Source organism: Lonchura striata, chromosome 15 (genome assembly GCF_050655825.1).
Source record: "Lonchura striata isolate lonStrDom1 chromosome 15, ASM5065582v1, whole genome shotgun sequence".
Classification (NCBI taxonomy): domain Eukaryota; kingdom Metazoa; phylum Chordata; class Aves; order Passeriformes; family Estrildidae; genus Lonchura; species Lonchura striata.
In genome coordinates this window covers 12,279,501-12,303,571 of record NC_140717.1, presented here as the reverse complement: position 1 = coordinate 12,303,571, position 24,071 = coordinate 12,279,501, and the positions used below count along the sequence as shown (strand labels likewise).

The window sequence follows — 24,071 nt, the reverse complement described above, 5'->3', positions numbered from 1 at the left end:
TTATTAATATTGTTAATAAAGCAGATTCTCTGGGCCTGCAAGTGCTGCTCATTCCCATCAGTGAGCTCACTCAGCAGTAACAGCTCAGAACCAGCATCAGTCAGTAGAATCTAAATTACTGGAGTTATTAAGTGTTCTCACTTTCAGCAGTGCATTTAAAGGGATAGAGAGGTCAGAGGTGCTGAGCAGAGGATCTGGAGAGCTCTGGCTATCAATTACCCCATTTCTAGATGCTTTTATTGGTCCATACAACATTTCTCCTATAAAAGAACGTGGGCAATACACCTGACAAACCCCCTTCCCTGACAGTGTGCTGTCCAGCCAGCGCCTCTGTGATATCCTGCTGTCACCTGTGTCCATGGAGGTTGGATAGGTGGGGGTCAAAAAACATGCAAACCAGTTTCTTAGTGCTTCTAGATACTTCTGCCCATGATTTCTGTGATTAAAAGAGGAAGAGCACCAGAACCATCTGTGTCTGAGCCTCCAACTCACAGCAGCTTTCTCAGAGTGCCAGAATGAACCAGAGGAAGACTCAGAAATTCCTGTAGGAGAATCAGCTGGGCTCTGTCACTGTTGTTTTAGTGGTTTTGCTGCTCTTTACCTAAGTGCTGTGTGTATTTACTAACTGAATACTGCTGGCTTTGTGTTTCGATTCTGACCACAGCACAACAGTTCCTCGATGCTCTGGCTGAACAATTTGGCTCTTCACAGTGGTTCAGATATCAAGCAGAGCTGCTGAGGCAAATACTGGCACCAGGGGCTTGAGAACACCCTTCTGTTGTGGAATTACTCCATGTATCCATCAAATGATCCTTTCACCTTGCTGCCACTAAAAACCACACCTAGATCTAGGCCCTACCTGAGGAGCAGAGCTGCAGCTCCCAGTGGAGTTTGTGTGTTCAGTTATTGGGAACAGTGAAGTTCCTAGCTTGGAGCAGGGCAGAAGGAAAAGTGTGTTTCTCAATAATAAAGGGGTATTGGCTTGTATGATGTAATTAATTTAAAAATGTTTATAACGGAAAAACACTGGTCAGGAAAATAACAATTTTCACATCCTTGGTAGGGCCTGAATTGTGATATGGGGAAGGAACAGAGACAACAAAATCCAGTCCAACACCCATGAGGTCTTTAAGCTGCTCCTGGTTGTTAGCTTGCTGGTACCTTCTATGGCCAGTTGCAAAGGGCTGTGAGTTTCTTCTGTTTACAAGTGAAGAAAAAAAGAAAACCTCAAGTGCTATGTATTCCTTGATGGGATTTAGTGAAGGAATTTAATCACATTCTTTGTAATAACTGATTGAAATGAAATGCTTCTATTCTGTGTTTAGTGGTACTTTTAAAAATTAGAATATTTTTGTGCATTTCTATTTAGTGTTTTTACTTCTCCATCTTACAGAGGAGTTTTTTCTTGTGTAAAACCTACTTTTTTCTTTCACCTTTGATATGTTGAATGCCTTTGATTCTCAACTTCAGTCAGCTGTAATCTGCATGTTAAGGGATAATATGAAAGATTGGTAGTAAATATGGTTCAGAGATAAGTTTTCCCCATTATTTTCTCTGCATGTCTTTAAAAATGATTTATCACATATTCAGTATTCAGAACTACTATTTCATGAGCATATTCAGAGAATCCCTGAGTGCTTTGGGTTGGAAAGGACTTTAAAGCTCAATCCAGTTCCACTATCCCAGGTTGCTCAGAGCTCCATCCAACCTGGCCTTGGACACTTCCAGGGATGGGGCAGCCACAGCTGCTCTGGGCAACCTAAATTAGGATAATTGAGTGCTTTCAGTAAGTCTGTATATTCACTGCTTGAGATGCTCTACCTGTGTCAGGCTCAAGCTTTTGAGGTTTGACACAGAATTTGTGAATACTCCTCCATTATGTCCCCAGTGTCAGTGCTGGAGGAGCAGCTCAGCTCTCCTGCTCCTCTCCCTGCAGGAATTCCAGGCATGCACAAATCTGATGTTTAGAAAGAGGGGCTGACCAAGCTTGGACAATGATTTCCCTGGGTGAAAAGCTATTGGAAAATAAGCCTGGAAATAAAAAAGTTTTTCTTTGACAACATTTAAAACCTTTTAGCCAAAGCTTATTTTCATATAATGATTTCTAGACATCATTAAACAAGCTACCTGGCAACTTGCAGCCTAATTTTGAGCTCAGTTTGGTTCTGTTCTAGGGAAATTGTTCTGTACTCCTCACCATTGGATGCACGTCCTCATGAAATACAGTTTGTTCTTTCCCCTGCTTTCTATGCACAGGAATATGTTTCAGTCTGTTATAATGTATTATTTTTAATGCAAAGGGAATGAACATTAGGCTCAATTAGAAAAGAATAGGTTAGGGAAAGAAAAGTAGTGTGATGCTTTCTGGGCTGGGAGGATTCTTGTGGCTTTGGACCTTGCCAGAGCACAATTCCTACACAGTTTTCCCTGGTGATCTTTGTTCTTGGAGAGGGAAATTGGTGGTTCTCTCAGTTCCTGAGCTCTTAGGTGGCCTGAATTATTCTGTGCTGTGGCAGCTCTGTGTGGGCACTGCACAGAACAGGAGTCTGAGCCTGGCCTGGTGTTCTCTGACAATTGCAGGCTGGTGGGAATCACAATTTTTCTGTGGTTTTTTTGAGACTTTGTCCCAGTGTTTGTTTCTAAGACCCAGATCTGTTCCTGGTACTGATGGATCTGAAGGTCACTGAGGGCTATTTCAGGAGGTTGAACACACCCACAGCTGGATTTAAACACAGCTATGCTGTAATGTCACTGTGGTGTGGTGGCTGAGCTTTGCTGTCCTGTGGCATTTCTACATAAGAGACATTTCTGGGGAGGAGATGCCCCAGAATCCCAAAATCATTTGGGTCAGGAAATTTTTCCCAGAACCGTCGAGTCCAACCTGTGCTCAATCACCACCGTGTCACCAGCCCAGAGTGCCACAGCCAGGCCTTCCTTGGACACCTCCAGGGATGGGCACTCCAAACCCCCCTGGGTGTGGGAATCCAGAGCTTCCCTCTGGCTGCCCTGGCAGGTCTGGGACCCTGGCAGGGGTCAGGAACCCCCCTGGACAGAGCCCCCAGAGACACTGCCTGTGATCTCTGCCCATGGAAAAGAGTTTTCAATCTTACAGCATGAATTACCAGCTCTGAGTGTTTGATATGAGTAATAATTAAGTGTGGCACGGGTGCAAAAGTAAAATTTTAGGATTCTAGATGAGGGGTCCAAAGGGGACAAGCTGGAGGAAATTGGGTGTGCCTTGTCCTTTTTCTCCTTCTTCATGCCCTCCATGTCTCACTGTGGTGTTGGCATTTTTCTGTTGGTTCAGGCTGGGGACACACTGTCCAACGTAGGTGACAGATATTGGCACGTTATTGTAAATCCAGCCCAGGGAGTTTCTGGTATTTAATGTTTGTAACATCCCACTGAGGGCAGAGCCCCACACGCTGCCCTGCAGGACAGAGCTGGGCAGGGCAGCAGAACATGTGAGAGATAAACAGAATAAACAACCTGGAAACCAGCACAGACCAATTATGGCTCCTTCTTTGGCAGAGACTTTCTACAATCTAGGGATCATCAATACACAGATTCTGACACCTGGGCAGCCCCTTCCAATGCCTGCCCACCCTTTCTGGGAAGAAATTACTTCTGATGTCCAGCCTGACCTTTCCTTGGACCACCTTGGTTCAGTGTCCTGCCAGGGAGGTGCAGACAGCAGGATGTGAGCTGTCCCTCCAACCACGGCTTCTTGTTGTTATCCAAGTTCACCAAGTAAGAAAGATCATGAGAGACATGTTGGAATGACTGAGATTGGAGAGCTTTAAGTGCCCTGAGCAGGGACAGAGCCTGTGCTGCAGACTTGAGCAGCATCCCACATTCCCAAAGCTTTTCCTTTTGCCCGGGAGCCGCTGGCCGGAGCGCTGGGAAGGGAGCCCGTGTCTGGTGCAGATGTCACTGCTGCTTTGTTTGTCAGGATTCTGTATTTATACACAGCACGTTTCGGGAGGATTTGGAAACAGCTTGATATTTTTGTTCTCTAATTTGCTATTTTGCCTACTAGAAAGAGGCTACATCAGCGTTTTTGGACCACGTTCAGGCCTGCTGTAAATAGATGCAGCTTCCTTTCAATCAGTGACATTGTGAACGCTTGTATCGGGGCTAAACATGGCTATTTTTAGCTCTGCTCTCTCACCTAGTCACTCCTGTTTGCTTTAGTAAGATTTTTATTTACTCCTGTTAAAAGGTTACTTGAATCAGATGCTCATAAAATTCCAGTTAGAATCAGATAAGTCATTTTCTCCGAGTGTTTTATGATGGAGTTCCTCGTTGTTGTTCTATTTTATTTATTATTCTGTGCTCTCAGCTAATTGACAGGGATGAAGAGGTGGTGGTGTGGCTGCAGGTGACCTTTAGACTGCTGGAGGAGGCAGAGGCCAGTGCTGGCCCCTGTGGCTGCTGCCCTGGGGGGATGTTGGCAGAGCCACAGGCAGGAAAATGCCACGGAAGTGGAAAATGAGAAGATAGCTTTAATCCTGCTGAGTGGCCCTAGTGAGGCCACATCTGGGCTGTGGTGTTCAGTTCTGGTCTCCACTGTTCAAGAAAGACAAGGAGCTCCTGGACAGGGTCCAGTGGAAGCCACAAACACGATGAGAGGTCTGGAGTGTGTGGCTGGTCACTAGCAGCATTTTTGTTCTTTGACTGTGGGAAGGGCTGAATTCTGGAGACAAAAACCAGGGGTGGAGGGATGCCATTGATTAGAGTCAGGATTTCATACGAAATTCCTGTGCTCATGCTGGAAAAACATAATTATTTGAAATAAATACTGAAGTAAACATTTGTTTTCAGTTTTAAAGAGATGGGTTAACTTAGTTCCCCTCCTTGTACCCTCCAAGCTTGTGACTTGGCCAGTTTTGGATGAGCTCTGTGAGTCCCTGGTTAGGGGTGAGGTGCCTGACCTGAATCTGCTCTCCCCACCAGCCCATCCCTTCCTGCTTGTGAACCTCTGGTGAACACTGCAAACCTCAAAGGTGGCCTTCATTCCTCCTTGAAAGACATTTTGCCTTGGTAATTAGTCAGTGCAATCATGGCACTTGGCAAATTTGTCTTTGTGGGGGAAATGGTTGTCCAGGGGCTGGGAGCCCAGAGGAGCTGGGTGCTGTCTCACACTCTGTGTGTATTGTTGATATCATCCATCACTTTGGTGTTGCCAGAAGAAGCTCTTAAAAAATATTTTTCCTTTCCCTTAACAACCAGTGATCTGGTTGTTGCAGAAATTATATAGTTATAGCAGAAGGAATCTTTAAAGCTAAAGCTGTCAGCATCTTTATTTCATAAATAATTGCTGGTTCTTTTTAGCTGTTACTTAACGCTATCATTTTATTAATTCCTGCTTTCTGTTCCTGGGCTTATTTTTCTGTGTGCTGTTAACTGTGCTTATTGTGCTCCTCGTCAGCTCCCCCTGAACTTCTTCAAACTCCTGTCACTTACTCAATGCTGCATCTGTCACTTCGTTGTGCCATTATGTGAGAGCTGCAGTTTCTGGCTGATCATTTTTCACTCAATCCAAGAGCAGCAGTAAAGGAGGAGATTTCCTTTGTGCTGCAGGGGAAGTGCAGGGTCTGTTGATAGAATGGGAGGTCGAAACAGAAACAATTCCAGTCTGGGGAATGTAGGCTGTGATTGAATTTGTCTGAATCATAGAATCACAGAGTGGTTTGGGTTGGAGGGGACCTTAAAGATCATCCAGTCCCATGGGCAGGAACACTTTCTAGTATCCCAGGTTGCTCCAAGCCTGGTCCAATGTGGCCTTGGACACTTCCAGGGATGGGACAACCACAACTTCTCTGGACAACCTGTGCCAGGGCCTCAGCACCCTCATAGGGAATGATTTCTTCCATGTATCTCATCAGTCTGAAGCCATTCCCCCTTGTCCTGCCACTCCAGTTTCTGATGAAAAATCCCTCTTCAGCTTCTTTATAGCCCCTTCAGATCCTGGAAGGTGCTGTGAGGTCCCTACCCAACCTTTTCTTCCCCAGGCTGAGCAGCCTCAGCTCTCAGTCTGTACATTTTGGGGATATCTGAGTTTTTGCAGTGCAGTGCCAAGGGGCCTCGGCGAGGAGCAGCCCATGTCCTGTGGCTGCATAAGCCTCTGATTGTTCCCTGTGCCATGGGCTTGGGAACCTCTTCTTTCTCTGCCATAATTAAATTTAAAAAGTTTGGAAAATACTAAGCAGGGCTGGAATGTTTGGCGTGGCCTTGCTGGAAATGTGTGTTGGTATATTTTCACACTCCTCCCACAGTTGTCTTTGTGGTTTATTGTTGTGTTTTTTTGTTGTTTGTGGGTTTTTTTGGGCACCAGCCAGGAACTGGGACCAGGCCAGGGATTTTTCTTTCACTGCATTCAGAGCTGTTTGTGCCACTCTTCAGTCTCTTAATTACCCAATCTTTGGTTCATTGTCCTAGAAAAGTTCAGTCCATTCAGCAGGATTCTGCTCCGTGCCACTGCTGGTTCCGTCATGTGGGGAATAAGGAATTTGAATCAGCTCCCAAAATTTCACTTTTTGTCCAAAAGCCAGGCTGGCAAGGAGAGGTGGAGGTGCACGGTCTGGCTGGGGGACTTTGGGTGGGTTTGGAACCCATGGGGACATTTGTGACACAGATTGCTGTGTGAAATTCCAGGGTGTAGCAGGTGCCAGCTCAGAAGCAGGGAAAGACAGAGCTTCCATGGGATGAGGTTTGTGACAGTGCATTAAAATGCTCCTAATGGAAGATTCTCATCTGCAGCCTGCCAGGGTCATGCTCTAAATTACTTGCAAAGAAACTGTAAAGACCCTGATGTAATTTATCGAGCAATAAAACCCATTAGAGGTAACATGAACCCGTAATTCTGAAATGACAGTGCATAAGAGGTTGTGCTTCATCAGTGAAATGTAGGTAAATCTCTTGCAAAAAAAAACCCCAAAAAAAAAAACCCACCCCAAAACGTGAGTAGTGTCTAGTTTTTACTGGGGGAAAAAAAAGAAGAAAATGTGGTTTGTGAAGAGGAACAGGATATTTTGGTGCATTATGGAAATGCCTCATAAAATTCTCAGCGTGTGGAAGCAGTAATGGGCTTAATACACCTGTGGGAGGTGAGGCATGCTTGGGATCCTTTTGTGCTGGTAATGAAGAGCTGGAATCAGAATCCTAAACCTTGGCAAATGGAGATGCTGACACAGGTTTATACAGCCCATGGTGGAACTCGGGTGGTTTCATGAGCCTTTTTACAAGTCATCAGCATAATGAGACAAGTTTTTCTGATGTTTCTGTTTTTCTTTCCAGGATTTTTGCTCTTTAAAGACTATTGCATGAATGAGATCGATGAAGCTGTCCCTCAGCTGAAGTTCTATGAGGAGGTAAGTGCTGGTGGTGGAGGTTTGGGGCTGTGAGGCTGGGGGAGGCTGTCCTGCTCCTGCTCCATCAGGGAATGCTGAGGGGGAAGCACAGGGAGATGTGAAGCAGTGTGGACTGGTAGAAAAGGATCTGGAACTTGGTGTTGGGGTGACACTGAAACCCTTCAGGTCTTTCCCAGCAGTTCTTCAGCTGTAGGAAAGGCAGTAGGGGGGGATTGTGGAGGGATGTGGGGTGGGAGCTGCTCAGATGGTTCAGGAGCCCCTGTGGCAGAGGGGACACGAGAGGTGGCTTCAGATGGATGAGTTGTGTCCCTTGTCAGGACAAACCCAGTGGAGGAGCTGCCAGGCACTGTGCAGGGCACATCCCAAAGGAGCACTAATTCCAAGGAATGCCCTGGCCTTCCCCAGCTGCTGCAGGGTCTGAGCTCCATGGCTCCATTCATTCATTTGTGACACAGAATAAACCCCCAGTGAATCCTGTCCCAGGTGCTGATTTCAGGGCAGACATGCCCATGCCTGATGCTCAGGGTTAATTAGAGCTGGGATAGCCATGGCTGCTTCACTCATGAGCTGAAAATTTAACTGGTTTTCTTGCTATCAGCACGAACAGCTGGTATCAATTTGGAGATCAGTCCTCAGCAAGACTCCATTCCCCCACTCAGATCAGATACCTGCTGTCAATAAAGAATCTTTTTCTATCATTCCCATCTCTTTATACACTTCAGATATCACTGTCATAAGTAATCCGAAAAGGCCTCTTGTACCAGATTATTTAGCAAGATATTCTTGGCTGCCTCTTTATCTCTGAAACAATTCAAAATTGTATTTTTAGGTTATTAGCAAAATGTTGCCTCAAAAGAATTTCAGTGCTTTGTCATGTACTTCTGGAAAAATCCCATTAAAGATATTTAAAGAGAGGTTCATTGTGTTTTCCTCTGTGACATACCGGATCCAGGAGCTTTTCCTTTTTTTATATATTTGATTTACTTGCTGCATTTATTACACATAGAATAATCTGAGTACATTGCTACATTAAAAATTGCTTGATGTAGAAGAGCTCTGTACTCCAGGGATTTCATATCACTGCAGCTGGAGTCACGATCAGGCATTTAGCAGGATGAGTGATTCATCCCGATCGGTTTCAGAAGAAAAAAAAAAGAAATTAAAAAGAAAAATGGGGGAAAATGGGGGGTGAAAAAGCTTCTAAATACTTGAAAACAAATGCATTCTGATTCCAGTCTTTCAGGAGATCCTTTTGATCTCTGAGGGGGCTCTGCTGAAACCCCTCAACACTGACTGGGGAGTTGTGTCCTTCAACAACCAAACATTGAGGGATAGGAGGTTGTGCTCAAATAAGACAGTCAGATATCCATCAGGCTTCCTCCTGTACTGCTAATTATTTTGTGTCATTGCATTAATTAAAAGTGTTTCTTGGGCAAAGACGTTTTGAGTCATTTTAATTATAAATTGGTATCAAGGGGGAAGCAGCACAGATGGCACATTGGGGTGGGACTGGTGCCTTATCATGTCAGCAAACAAGAGGAGTACAGCTAGAAAGATACTGAGTTTAATTAATGTTCCACCTCCAGAGGTAGGCTGGTTCTAGTTTGTCTCTTGATAATTGGACTTGATGATCTTGGAGGTTTTTTCCCAACCTAAGCAATCCTGGGATTCTGTGGCACAGAGCAGATCAGCTCACTGCTGATCTGGATCCCAGGGCTTCACTGGCTGGTGCTGGGAAGGTCCAGGAAATCAGAGCTGAGCCTTTCTCCTTGCATATTTTTTTACATTTTGTCACTTCTGGAAGAACTCTTTCCCTGAATATGCTCCAGAGGACCCTTGGACTCAGTGAACTTTTTGTTCTGGAGCTGCTTGTCAGGTTTTGTTCTGTAAATGAACTATCTGGAATTGCTGTTGTTTCACCTGGAGCACACTGATCTCCTACAGCACACCTGAGGAAACATGATGTATGTTGTAAAACTGTCTTTTAGCCACTTTTAGGGTTCAAATCCACAGTGTAGCTAAACTATGTGAACATTTTGAAATGTGCTGTATATGCTTTCTTGGACATCTGTACCAGATGTGCTGTGATCAGGGAATTTTTGGGTTGGAAGAGCCCTCTCAGCCCATCGAGTCCCACTGTTCACTCAGCACTGCCACGGCCACCACTGAGCACGTCCCCAAGTGCCACATGCTGTTAAACCCCTGCAGGGATGGAGACTCCACCGGTGCCCTGGGCAGCTGTGCCAGGGCTGGAAAATTCCAATATTAAAAGAAATCCCAGCTATCGCTGTGCTGTTGCAGGTGATTTTTCCTCAAGAAAGAAAACAATAAAATAAAACTTCAGCCAAAATCCTTTTTTTTTGACCCCATGAGTGAGGAATGACTAGGAAATGTGGGGTGTGTGCTTGTGCTGCAGATCAAGGAGTACGAGAAGCTGGACTCGGAGGAGGAGCGGCTGTCGCGGAGCCGGCAGATCTACGACACCTACATCATGAAGGAGCTGCTCTCCTGTTCCCACGTGGGTATCCTGCCTTTTTTCCCTCCCTGGCAGCAGGAAAATCTGCTCTTCCATCCCCAGGATGCTCTAGATTTCCCTTTGAAATCCAAGATCAGGGTTTGGCCAAATTCAGAATGTTGGTTTTTTTATTTTTATTGATTTTTTGGGGTGTAAATGTTGGTGGCGTGCTGCAATTTGCATTAAACTTAGTGGCACACAAAAGAAGTATCAGGAGATTTTTCTGTTTTTTGTTTTTTTAGACTAAATACCTGTGTACAAAAGGATGAAATAAATGCAGGGTGTGTGTATAGAGATGTGGCTAAAGTCACTGAAAATACACATTTCCTCTAGCTGAAGTTTGGGCCCACTGATCTGTTCTTAACACTTTCATTTGCTCTTATTTGAAAGAAGGATTTGCAGGGTGTTCTATCTTGCTTTGGGTGGAGGGCTTAAGCTTTTCTTTTTTTTTTTTTCCCCCCCTTCCCCCAAAATGCATTATTTTATTAGTAAAAAGTTCCTGTCTGCTTCTGGCTCTGGAGCTGTGCCTGTAAATGGGATTTTTCGTGGATTTGTTAAAGGAGGATCATCACTTCCTTTGATTTTTACCTTCCTCCTCCTCCTCATCTTCCCCTCTCCTGCCTTTCTGCTTCAGAATAATCCTGTCACTGGCTCATTCTGCAGGTTTCACACAATAGTCACTGTAATGTACCTGTGGGAGGCCCTATTGATTCCCCTTGGGGTCGGTGTTTCCATGTGGGGAAAAGAACAACAGTGCTCTGACCCGAAATGAAACTCCTGACAGTTCCAACTGTTTGAAATCTTCCTTTTTCTTTTCCAAAAGCCTTTCTCAAAACAAGCTGTAGATCATGTACAAACACATTTAGCCAAGAAACAAGTGCCAGCCAGCCTTTTCCAGGTGAGCTTTCACAGTCTGAACATTCAGCTTCTTTGACAGAAAGTGACTTTATTTTAGATACTGTTTAAAGAGACAGAATAAATGGGACAAGTACATATTCTGTGCTGTAAGTGGGATTTAAGTGCTTTTCCAAGTCAAAATTACAATTTATTCTTCTTATCTGTAATATTTTCAAGCACATTTAGAAAAGCAAACTATACCTTGGTGTGTGAACAGAAGAGTTTTTATAGATGTGTAATTTTAAGCCATTAAATGACTTAGAGTAAATCACTTTCCATCAAGAAGATGCTCATCCTGTCAGGGTGAACTGAGCTGCAACAATGGAGAAATAGTCTTATCCATCACGGGGGTGTTTGTAAGCTTAAGTGTCTTTTATCTAAATCTGATGTATTTTTATATGCTGAAAAAATGTGGAGGTTGCCCTTGCCTGAAGTGTGTTGTGCTCCTGAGCTGTTCTGGCTGTTGCCATGGGCTGGAAATTGGTGATTGCAGTTCTGGGGGATGGCTCAGCACTAAGTGGGGGGAGGTTGGGCCATGACACACCCAGGGGAGGGATTTCCCTGGAAAAAGTCACCTGTGATTTCAAGGTGCTGATGTCTCAGCAAGGACAGGGAGGAGAGGAGCACCACAGAGATGAGGGAGCAGCTCTGGGAAGTTTGGATTCCACAGGGGTGACAATTTATTGGTTAAAGACATTTGAAAGAAGAACGTTTTTCCCCCACACCCCTTAAAGTTTTCTAGCTTATAAGAATATTTTGTGTTTGACTTCAGGTCACCTGCTCAGATTCCAAAAGCCAAATAAAGCTAAAATGCTTTGTTGAGGCTTCTTTAGGACAATCCAGGAGCTGTGTGAGGCCAAAGGGAGTTCTGTGTATTGAATGGGATTGAAAAAAGCTATTTATTATCTGCTTAAATACTAATTGTGTTTCCTCACCCTTTTTAGCCATATATAGAAGAAATTTGTGATAGTCTCCGAGGAAAAATATTTCAAAAATTTATGGAAAGGTATGAACATGGAATATTACCTGAATTATCTGCCTAATGTAGTGGGAAGCCAGGCTTTTTCAGTACTGCTGGAAATAAGGCTGAAAATATGATTAATCAAATGGGATTTATCAGCAAGCTTTGTAAATAGCCAGCTTGTGGGATATCCTGAGCAGTGTCAGGATGTGTGAGTGGAACAGCTGGAAAGCTCAGGGGTTTCTCAGTCAGGGCACAGAGAGGTTGGAGGTTGGGCTGAGAAAAGGCAGAACTGGGATTTTGGGGATATTCCAAATATAATAAAGGTGTAATAAAGAATTGAAGGTATGAGTCTGGCTCAGCAGAGCAGCCCTTTCCTGCTCCTGTGGCTGGCTCTGCAAAGCTCAGCTGCCACCCAGCAACACCAAATCCATTTTCTAAACTGGTTTGGTGCCATTCTGTGATAATTATAAAATTCCTCCATAAAGCTGTTGTTTCTTACTTTGAAAATAAATTCTTAATTATTCATGTAGGAATAAGCAACTATTTTATTATTTTTTCCCCAAAGCATGTGGTGTTGCTGATGTCTTCCCTATTTTAAGATAAAATGAGTTGAAAATATTCCTTGGAGTATAGGGAGGTTCATAAACATAAATCGAGCTGTGTTTTTTATAATTATCTTTCTCTTGATGTAATTTAAATGTTTGTTAGTTCCAAACATGGTTGTTTAAAAATTGAAAACCATCTTTGAATGCTTGAAAACCATGCAAGAGAGCTGTGGGGACACACTGAGCACTTCCAGGGATAAGGTTATCTGCTGTCTTTCTCTCCCAAGGATGTAGAACATGGAGTGTGCTCTGCCTAGGAATTGTTTTTCTTGGTGGGGGTAAGATTACAGTTGGTGAAAGGAAGGCTGTCATTTATTAAATACCACCCCACGCCCTAGCTCAGACTAGATTTTAAATATCAGAGTCTTGACATTTCCTGTAATACTCTACACAATAGTCTCAGACAACTTTTAAACTTTTTTTTTTTTCCTTTTGCAGTGACAAGTTTACTAGATTTTGTCAATGGAAAAATGTAGAGCTAAATATTCATGTAAGTACTTACAAGTATATTTATCTTGTCAGAGGCTGATACAGGAAAGAGAATGTTCAGTTTTGAATCCTGCTCTGCAAAGGCCTCATTAAGGAGGGTGGTGGATGTCACTGCTCTGCTATTCTTAGGCACAGCCCTGATGATTCCTGTCTGGACGTCCCCGCTGCCTTCCTCAGCTAATAGAATTTTGATTTTTTTAATGGCTGAAACAGCTGAAGTGCCAGAATTGCTGCTCTTTTATCAGCCCCAATCCCTGTCCACCTCCCTTTGCCGCTCCAGTCCATAATCCCAGCACCCTCTGAGCCCCTTCCCTTGGCCTCAGCTTTTGTCCTTCTGCACTTCTGTGTGACAACTTGGGCTGCAAAAATAGCCCTGAGTGAGACTGGCAGATTTTGGGAACAACAGCTTCATTCCCCTTGGTGCTACTTCACACTGTAGTGCTTCCAAGTACTTGAAAATACCAACAATGAGGGGCTCCTTTTCCAACACAGTAAATGCTGTTGAATTACAGCTGAGGATCTTAACGCATTCATGGATCATTTAGATGTTTTCACTGTAAGTTTTTTAATGCTGGAAAAATGAAGGTTTTGTTTTGTTGCTTGTGTTTCCATTTGCAGCTGACCATGAATGATTTTAGTGTACATAGAATAATAGGAAGAGGGGGATTTGGTGAAGTGTACGGCTGCAGAAAAGCAGATACTGGAAAAATGTGAGTATCACACACTCTGTGGTGATCATAAACTCTGGACTAGGGAGGAAATCCTTCCAATCATTTCTTAGGAAATCACTGGAAAGCAGCATCACGTTGCTGTAAAGTTCTTTGTGATGAAGTTTTATCCCCAGAATTCTGATTCCTGGCTCACTGCAGGCTCAGTTTGCTCTTGGATCCTGTTCCATGCCAAGCAGGGGCTCAGTCTCACACAGCTCCTGGGCACATGGAAATGTCCTGTCAAAACCAGTGGAAAATGCACAAGTGTTCAAATCAGGTGCATGCTCCAGCAATTCCCTGCATCAGAGGCTGCCAGGGCAGAGGGATGTTCCTGTGGAACCCATGGTGGCTGCTCAGGTGTCACCTGCTCCAGGTGGAGCTGCAGGAACCTGCTCCCAAATCTGGGCAGTCAGGGCTGTGCCAGAACCCGCTCCCAGTGTGCTGCTCCCAGTTTGGGGATTTGCATCAGTGCCTGCCCCATGTGTGGTGAAAGCAGTGATCCCTGCTGCCTTTTGCACTGCTGGACTGTGCTTCCCAGAGCTCTCTGTGGGAGCTCCAGGGTCAGTTCTGGGTAGTTTTTATTCTTCTTGTGATCTTATCATTCAAACACCTCCCCAATCATCAGATTTCTATTTCTAGGCATCATTGTCCCATTGTGTTCTGTTGTGAACATCTGGGCATGGATAACCAGTTGTTCTCAATATCAATCAGTTTTTTTATTTGCACCCCAGCCTTTCATCTTGCTTTTCTCCTAACAATTTTAGTCCACAGCCCATCCTTAAACATTTCCCTTTCATGTGTGAAGTGCCCTGTGTCTGGCTCCTGTGGCATTTATGTGTGCCTGACATCCTTGATGATAATAAACTTCTGACTCTTAACAAGTGGAAGACATCTTAATGTTGATATTATTATATTCAGTATTTTTGCAGTGACTTCAAGTATTTGTATTAATACGCTTACTAACAATGCTGGCTTTATTCTTGCTTTGGTACTTTTTGTCCATGTACAGTTCATTCATTTGTCCACATACAAAAATAAACAGCAGGCAGTTCTCAGAGTCCCAGCCATCTCCGTGTCTGAGTAGGGCTCTGGCAGGAGGTGGATAAACCCTTGGGAAGTGAGAAGGACAGGAAAAGTGAAGCAAAGGACAGGTTTTAGTAGATACAAATAGGACAAAGGGAAGCAAAACGTGGCAAAACCAACCTTCTTTTTCAAATTTGAAGCAAAACTTAAGGTTCAGCTTCTGGGTAGAGGTTTGGTTTAGTTCTTTCTTGATCCAAAGCTGTGTGCTCATCCCTAACCCAGCTCCCATCCCCTCTAGATGCTGAGGCTGCAGGGTGTTGTAAATGCAGACCAACCCAATGGGAAAAAATTATGATGTCTGACTCAATTAAAAGGCTGAATGATTTCTTTATTATAACTATGCTAAAATACATTCATATACTATATAAAAAGGAAGATACTAAAACTACATACTACTTTCTCTATCACAACTCGTGACCCTCTCCCTATAGTCCAGCCCCAGGTGGGTTGGATTGGCCATCAGCTTAAACAATCCTCATTCGAATCCAACCAAGCACTCACCTCAGGTAAACAATTCTCCAAACACATTCCACATGGGAAAACAAGGAGCAGAAATAGAAATTGTTTTCTCTTTCATTTCTCTCTGTGAAAAATCCTGAGAGTGAGAGAAATGTGCTTGCCACAGCAGGGAGTTTGGGAGGGCTCCCCTCCCTGCCAGGGACCACCAGCAGTGGCCACTGAGCACCCCCACACCTGCAAGGAGCTCTAGAGAGGGGCCACAGACAGGATGCAGCACTGCAGGGAGAGGGACAGCAGCACAGTGACAGGCTTGATTTGGGACAGGTTCCCAGGGCAGCTGTCCAAGCAACCCTGGAAGTGTCCCAGGCCAGGTTGGATGGGGCTTGGAGCAGCCTGGGATAGTGGAATTTATGCCCATGAATTTAAGGTCTCTTCCCACCCCAAACCATTCTGTGGTTTCCATCAGCCTTGAACATCCCCAGTGCCTCTCTCTGATCAGGGCAGGGTCAGGGGTTATTTTTACTCACCCTTCACAGACTCCTCAGCAGTAACACGTGAATATATTCCCAGTCTGGAAACTTAAAATGCAAACCTCACTCCCCCGCTCCCAACACATTGATGTCAGAATGACGTGGCTGTTTTTGGGAGCTGGAGCCAAGGTGACAATCTGGGGCTGGATGGAGATGAGCATTGAAGCACTGCTGTAATGTGGGGAGTTCCTAAAAATCCATGAGCACCCATGTCTGGGAGTCTGGTGTGGAGGAACACACGTGTCCTTCTCACCGATGTCTATTAATGAACTCACCCAACATCTTGGAAAAATACCCAGCCTGGATCGTATCCTCCTGTGGTTGGTGGTTGTTAGGGTAACATCCTTTGTGAGCAAAATTTTATTAATTTGTGTAGCACAGATGGTAGAAGACTAAAAAAGCTTTCTTGTGTGTATCTGACTTTTTCTGAGTAGAAAGAAAATTAGAGGGGAAAAAAAAAATATAAAACTCAGCGTGTGTTCAAGATATTGCTTTCCTGGTAGGGTTGAAATTGTTGGAATTAAATGGTACCATAACAGAGTTTCTGTTATTTAATTCCTAAGGCAGAGCCTTGCTTGTAGGTATGAGAAAATGAATCTATGTTGTGTAATTCCTATTTCACTGTGATGGTTTGGACATGGAATTATTTGTTAAAGCACATTTCTCTGTCAGGAGGCTTCTGCTGGAAATGTGTTAATTCTGGGAGATTTTGGAGGTTTAGCCTGAAATTATATTTTTAGTCCTGGGTTTAAGTCTTTCAAGAGCTTGCTTAAAGGATCCTGTAAATGTGCATGGCCTGACTGCCAGTGAATAGTCCTGACAGAGGAGATTTTTGGTGCTTTTTCTGAATGGTTATTTTTAATTTTGCAGGTATGCAATGAAATGTTTAGATAAGAAGAGAATTAAGATGAAGCAAGGAGAAACATTAGCCTTAAATGAAAGAATTATGCTGTCTCTTGTCAGTACAGGAGTAAGTATCACTTTGTTATTCTTTCTTTCTTCCATATAATATAAAAGCTGTTACATATAATGCATATTCCATCAATTCCGTTGTGTGACATGCAAAAATTAACCCCCATGGAGCCTCCCCCTGATTCTTGCAATGTGTCTGAAATGAGAAGGGAAAACCAAACTTGCTTGATCAGTTTGGGTCCTGCAGAATGAACATCTCTGCTGCAGAGGCTTGAGGGGGTGCCCATTTCTGAGGTAATTCATCCTCCCACCCTCCTGATGTTTTAAATATCCTTTTTTAAGTATTTCTGTTTGAAACTTTTCCAAAACATGATTTGGTCTTGTAAAAAAGATTCAGGTTTTTGGGGTTTTTTTTGCATAGTTAGATAGTACTTTGGTGGGATCTAAAGTGCTACTGCAGTCAAAACTCCAGAAACTTCTCTTTCCTGTTACTCTGATATAAAATTTTTCCCTTTTTGTTTTCTATGTGCTGTAGCTGGGTCAAGGTGTACCAAGCCATCTGTTCTATTTATCAATTGGATTAAAATTAGATTAATTAAGATCTAAAGTCAAAACTATCACTGGTGTGTGCAAAAAGCCAGCACCTGCCTGCTGTTGGCTCCCCAGCCCTGGGGGCCACTGGGTGGTGGCCAAGGGTGTGTTGGGCTCAGAGAAATTCCAGGCAGGATTGGAGGTTATTGCTGGCTGGGGGTTATGTATGAATTATGAATGGGATGGGACTGCTGTGGAACACGTCTTGAGCTGTTAATTTTTTAGCATCAGTCTCATTACATGGTTATGACAATGAGAAGATGCTAGTAGCTCACATCTCAAGTAGCAGACTAAGAATTTAATGTTACAACTTACTTTAAAAGCTTTTTGACCAATTACACAAAGCAAAAGCATATTGACAATAGTTTCATCTAATCACTATAAATATACATACCTTTAGTTAAAACAATGCTTACTTATTTTAAATACAATACTTGCTTATAAACCTTAAGATACAATACACAGAACTCCATTCTTAAACTTAAAACTTCTTAATATCTCACCAGATACACTTTTCTACAACTTTAGGAGTTATCCTACCTAAGTGTTAATACACAAACCATTGTTCTCTTTGTCCTTTCTTTCCACTTATATAATTTTTCTGCTAACAAATATTTTAGCTACTACTTAGCTCTAAATCACCATCCTACTATCTCTGAAGCTTGCCCAAAATCCTCGGATTTTGAAGAGTCCCACAGAGGTGGCTCTGCCCCCCTTGCAGTGACACCGTGGTTGCCATGGCTCCGGGTGATGCTGGCAGGAAGGTTCACTCCCCTCACCTTGTGGTACATGAATTAAGCACTCAGTGTGGGAGGCACGAGGATGAGGAGGGGTTTTGTGTGTGTGGTTTTGTGCAGAGCTGTGCAAAGAGCAGGATTCCCTGCATGGCAAACGGTGGCCTTTGTTCTCAGACACCAGGGCTGTGTCCCCAGAGATCAGGGGAGCTTCTCTGTGGGACACACCTTGAAGATCCTCAAATCCAGGTGTTATCCCCACACTGCCATGGCCACCACTAAGCAAAGGAGAGCTTCCAGTGCCTCAAGGGGCTCCAGGAGAGCTGGAGAGGAGCTTGGGACAAGGGGGATTGGCTTCCCACTGCCAGAGAGCAGGTTTGATGGGGTATTGGGAAGGAATGAGGCTGCTGAGGCCCTGGCACAAGTGCTCAGAGCAGCTGTGGCTGCCCCTGGGTCCCTGGAAATGCCCAAGGCTAAGTTGGACAGGGCTTGGAGCAACTTGGGATAGTGGAAACTGTCCCTGCCTTGCAGGTGTGTACAGCTGGATGAACTTGGAGGTCTCTTCCAATCCAAACCATTCTGGGATCTGTGATTTATCCCTTCAGGCTTTTTAATCAAGTTACCTGTTTTCACCAGAGATAAGTGGTGGCTTGTCCTTGTGTGTCAGGATTCCTGACAACCAGTGGGGAGTAGGTCTGTAGTAGGGACTGGATATGAAATTGAGGCAAATGAGTAATAAATGTCCCATTAACTTTAATTTGTGATTCTGTGGCTCCACCACTGAATGTAAATTTTAATGTCTAGAGATTCCAAGAGTAAATAGTTCAGAAGCTGGTGGTGGGGGCAATTTTCTCACAGGCCATCACAGTGAGGCTTTAAGCAGGAGCAGCAGCAGGAGGAACCATTTGTTTCTTCTGTTAATGATTATCAGCTGATTAGAGTGACATTTCTCTCAGATTCCCAGAAATCTGAAGGACTTTGAAGAGAGGTTTTGTACAAAGTGCTGCTCATTCAGGTCAAGTACACCTGGGCCAGGAGAGGCTGGAGCACTTGGAATATGCAGGATGAGATGGGTTTGAAGGTGATGGAATAAGAGAATTCCTTCAATCCCTCAACAGAAGCTGGGAGTGGCTCATGGTGTGCCCAGGGACAGCTCTGCACTGCCCAAAGCAGAATGGAACTGGGAAATCCATCACAGTACAGTTAATCATTTAACTGGGAATCCAGATGTCTCTGCAAAATGCATCATAAGAGCTGTGCAGATGATACAGCTGGTTGTGTAATCAGCTCTGTTAATCCACCTCAAGCTCTGGCATTCCCCAGCACTCCTGGAGCAGGGAGCTCCCATGCTGGAGTTGGTGGTGGCTGCGTGGTGACAGCAGCTTTCCATGGCCACGTTTCCAGTGGGCTCAGGAGTACAAGAGGCACCTCTGCAGAGCATCTGGAGCCTCCTGCATGGGCCTGGTGGCACCAAACTGGGACCTGCAGGGCTCAGTCTCCCTTGGTGCCTTTGCTGTGTCACCGTGGTGTAACGGGGACAAACTGTCACAGAGCTTTGGGTTTCCTCTTCTGCAAGACACGGGCCCCATCTTCCCCCCCCCCCACAGAGCCTCTGTCAGGAAAGACATTGTGAAATCCTTGGAAGGTCATCGAGTAGGGAAAAGATTTTACTTTCTGTTAAAAAGAAGAATAGATTTCATTTCTGTAGTAGCCAATATTTGCCTGATTTCTGTTCAAAAACTGAAACGTGGAAATCACCAAGGCAGTGATGGACCCTGTGAAACCAGGCAGTCCCAAAGGGCTTGTGGAAGAAAGCTGCTATTCCATGAATCTTTTCCTGAGGGTAGGAGGGGATCATTCCATCTGTCTGTTGCAAGACCAGGGGCTGTGCAGGGATTTGGCTCCTCTCTGTTGTGGCTCCCAGTTTTTTCTTTCTAAAAAAACCTCAGCACTTCAGCTGCCTTACCCAGATCTGATTTTACTGATGGCTGGATTCAAGATTTCCTCCAAGGGATGATAAATATAATCCCAGAATATCCTCAGCTGGAGGGCCCTGCCCAGGACACCCCAGGAGAGCAATAATCTGGTTTTTCGGAGCAGAACAGGTACTTGGCTGGTTTTCATGTGTTTCAAGCACTGTCACATCTTTGGGTGACATGTCAGGACAGAGCTGCTGTGTGCTCTGAACACCTTTGTCCCCTGTTTGCTGTCACTTTGTACCCCAAAGTCAAGTGCTTGGCTTTCAGGGAAGAATCAAAACCAAAGATTTCCTCCTAGAGCACTTCTTAGCGTTCTAATAGCTTTAAAATATCACATTTCCATTTTTTTTTTTATGGTTGCTCTATTTTTTTTTTTCCTTCCACATGATTTATTGCCACAAATTTGACTTCAGCAGTTCTTTGGACTCAATCCAGGATTGTTTGCATGTAAGGAACTCTTTCCAAACTGGTCTTAATTCACACATTAATGTCATAATGTTGCTTATTTTCATCAGAGCAGAAAGTTGATTGCAATGAAGAATTGCTCTCCTGGGAAATTGGTTTTATTGCTTTGTGTGTTGTTTAAAAAAATAACTGTAGGGAGGTTTTTTTTTTTTTAATTTTTATGCTGTATAATACTCTTGCTGTGATTTTTGTGTCAGGAAAATACTGCAGTACAGTTTTTCTCTCTGTTAAGCATGGAGAGGGTAGTGATAAAATTAAGAATGCTTGCACAAAAATGAGTTACGCATCACATTTACACTTCCAGATAACTTCTATTTTTAAAATCCATAAAAATATAAGCAAGCTATGTTCTGGTGCAGAAAAACCTTTTTATTTGTCTATGTGTGGTGTTTAAATTCTACCACTAAATCCTTCTGGGTAATTAGATTGCTCTGAAATTTTAGGAGCCCTGCTTGGGGACAGTTCTGAATTACCCAGTCGATACAGGAAATTAAGTTAATAATTCTGCTAAAGCTGTTGTTGTGAAGTTAAGTGGCAGCTACAATAGTCCCCAGCACAGAGTTCATAACCAGAGGTGATATCTTGTGTTAGACACCACATCAGGCTCCTTATTTTTAGGGCCATTTGGCTTTTTTTTCTGGATGTTGTGCAGGTGTTTCACACCCATCCCTCCTGTTTGGGTGGAGCAAAACATAAAAGTGCAGTTGGGTTGGAGAGGGGCAGGATGTACCCAGGCACTGTGGGGGATCCCCAAAATATAAATTATATATATAAAGATATATAAATAATAGATACGAAGATATAAAAATCTTTATAAATATTTAGAAGATTTATAAATTTATAAAGATTTAGAAATATACAGAAACCTTTATGTTTGAACCTCATGGAAGGATGAAAGGGCTCTGAAGTGTCCCTGTCCCTCCCTTTCCTCTCTCTGGAGGTGGCCCCAGGCTGCCCAAGGCCGCCGTGTTTTGCTGTTTCTAAATTGGGAAGGGAGCAAGTTCCTGTCAGAGATTCCCAGAGCTTTCCCTGCTCCATCCTGCAGCTCCAGGCACGCTGTTGGAGTCACGTGAAGCTCTGCTCCCTGCAGGGTGTCCTGGGCTCCTTCTGCCTTTGGGATCAGGTGTGGGATGGGGCAGCACAACCATTCCCAAAGGGATCACTGCAGACCCCCCAAACAGCCCTGCTTTTGTTCCACAGCCTCCCAGCAAGGTGTCCCTGCCCACGGCAGGGGGTTGGAACAAAATGAGCTTTAAGGTCCCTCCCAACCCAAAGCATCCCTGGTTCCATCCCATATGGCTTTGGGGTTGGGACAAGATGAGCTTTAAGATCCCTCCCAATCCAGAGCATCCCTGGTTCCATCCCATACGGCTTTGGAGATGTTGATGAGGTGACAGCCACCCTCTGGTCATTAGCCAAGGGCCTCCTGGCTTGTATCAGCAGTAGTGTGGTCCATTCTTCATGGAAAGGATTCTCCAGCCCTGGCACAGCTGCCCAGGGCAGTGGTGGAGTCACATCCCAGGAAGGATTTAACAGAGGTGTGGATGTGGCACATGGACCATGGGTTAGTGGTGGCCTTGGCTGAATCCCTCAGTCTCAGAGAGGTTTTCCAACCTCAGCAATTCCATAATTATGAATTAGCCCTCATATCCAGCACAGGCCTGGTGCAGAGGAAGGTCTGCCAGCTGCTGCCATGGGGTTTTTAATGTGTGCCATGGAGGTACCAGCACACGAGCAGCCCTTGGGAACAAAGATGTGGGTTTCCAGTGAATTTTTTTATGGCTGCTTGTCTTAAACATGGGGTGAACTGAGGTTCAGGTGCATCAGGAAGTGAGGTGAAACCCATCCCTGCCCTGGCTGCTCTGCTCTGACCTCCTGAAGCTGCTCCCACCCCCCTTGTGTTGTGAGTTTGCAGGATGTGGAAGTTGCTGTAGCTGCTTCCTGAACATTGTAAAGCTCCAGAATCCCAACTCCTGCCTGGTGTGCTCACATTCCTTCAATCCTCTGTTGGAACTGCTGCTGGAGGGCCAAACACCTTCACTGTCAGCTGGGCAGGGCCTCACGGGGTGGATGGGGTTACCAAGTGAAGCTGCATTTCAGGAGTGAGGAGAGAACTTGGGAATACTGGCAAATAGCACAGGAAAAATATCAGATGTATTTTTAGCTTCCCTAAGTCCCACTTTGCTTTTTGCCTGAGGTGAACCTCTTTGCTCTTCCCTTGCAGGACTGTCCTTTTATAGTCTGTATGACCTATGCCTTCCACACCCCTGACAAGCTCTGCTTCATTCTGGACCTCATGAATGGTAAGCAAGGCTTGTTCAGATGATGATGTTACAGAAATTTTGGCAGGAGGTTTGCTGAGATGGTTGGTCCCTCAAGCCTGGCTGCTCTATGAGCTGATTTATTCTGCTCTCCACAAGCCAATGTGTGGTACAGCCTTTGCTTATGTGGAAATCCTCTGCTGGATTAGTCACTGGATGCAAATGATTATGAAATAAATGCATTTTAAAATGGAGTTTCAGACTGGTCAGATCTCTGTATGAACTTTCTCAGCTATTTTGTCACCACACAGATTTGCAGAGGGTGGGGCTGTGTGCTCTTCAGGTAATAAGAACCTACAAAAGCTGTGCTGTTCCCCCAGAGTGTCACCCTGTCTGCCTGCAGGGTAAGGTTTTACTGTTCACTTCATTATTGCATCTCAATTCTCATTTCAGGAGGAGATTTGCACTACCACCTCTCCCAGCATGGAGTGTTTTCTGAAAAAGAGATGAGGTTTTATGCTACTGAAATCATCCTGGGGTTAGAGCACATGCACAATCGCTTCGTGGTGTACAGAGACCTGAAGGTAATGGTTGGTGGGTGCCTGCATCCACACAGGCCCTCAGATAACTGCCATGGATTTCCTTTCCTAAAACCTTTCCTTGGCAGGATTATTTCTTTATCTGCCTGGTTTTTGTAATGAGTTTTCAAAGTCGTCCTAATCTGTGCCATTATCCAGTTTAATCAGCCTGGGAGAGGCTTCCTGGGGGTCACAGTAAATCCTGTGAAGTGTTACTTATCTCCCTGATGGGAGTAATTTAGAGGATATACTGTATTTCTGGGAGCCCTGAAAGAGGCATTTATGTGTGTGATGGGAGGCACCAGCAGGAAAGGTGCTGGGGGGTTTCACTGACACTTGGGAAATTGAGGACAGGCCCCAGAGAAGAGTCCCTGAACCAAGTGACAGCACAAGGGGATGAAAGTCTGCCCAGAGACTGAGGAAAAAAGGTGTAAGAGCCACACACAGACCCTGCTGTGAAGAAACCAAAAGCAACTTGAGGCCAGAATGGATTTTTCATTTATTACCTGCTTTGTGTTCAAACCTTGCCTGGTTATTCCCTTCTGTTATTCAGCATTTCATAACCTGTGGAGTTGATGGTAGTGCTCTGTGAGAACATGGATTTTTATCTAGGAAGTGCCTGGTATATAGATATTAAATAAATGAAGGCAATTACCAATTACCAGGGAGTATTGATGTTTGAGTTGCTGTGCTGTGAGAGTTTGCAGTTGTCAGCTGGGGAATACCAAGCACTCACCCCCCTCTCTTGGTTTCTAGCCTGCAAATATCTTGCTGGATGAACATGGGCACGTGAGGATATCAGACCTTGGGCTGGCTTGTGACTTTTCCAAAAAGAAGCCACATGCCAGTGTGTAAGTATTATGTCTGGGAGCTCTGGTGCTGCTAAATCCATCCTGAATTTGTCTTTATAACTTAACTTTGTCTGA

General features: G+C 44.4%; 1 protein-coding gene across 1 annotated transcript in view; it reads left to right on the top strand.

Moving 5' to 3' along the window:
• The window catches only part of GRK3 (G protein-coupled receptor kinase 3), a 61,108-nt gene that overhangs the window by 21,153 nt on the left and 15,884 nt on the right, over window positions 1-24,071 (top strand). The window contains exons 3-12 of the mRNA XM_021544712.4: window positions 7,300-7,373; window positions 9,790-9,891; window positions 10,712-10,786; window positions 11,730-11,791; window positions 12,793-12,844; window positions 13,462-13,553; window positions 16,496-16,595; window positions 22,531-22,609; window positions 23,021-23,151; window positions 23,902-23,996. Coding sequence (XP_021400387.2) covers window positions 7,300-7,373; window positions 9,790-9,891; window positions 10,712-10,786; window positions 11,730-11,791; window positions 12,793-12,844; window positions 13,462-13,553; window positions 16,496-16,595; window positions 22,531-22,609; window positions 23,021-23,151; window positions 23,902-23,996 — 862 coding nt within the window. The remainder of the gene's footprint in view (window positions 1-7,299; window positions 7,374-9,789; window positions 9,892-10,711; window positions 10,787-11,729; window positions 11,792-12,792; window positions 12,845-13,461; window positions 13,554-16,495; window positions 16,596-22,530; window positions 22,610-23,020; window positions 23,152-23,901; window positions 23,997-24,071) is intronic.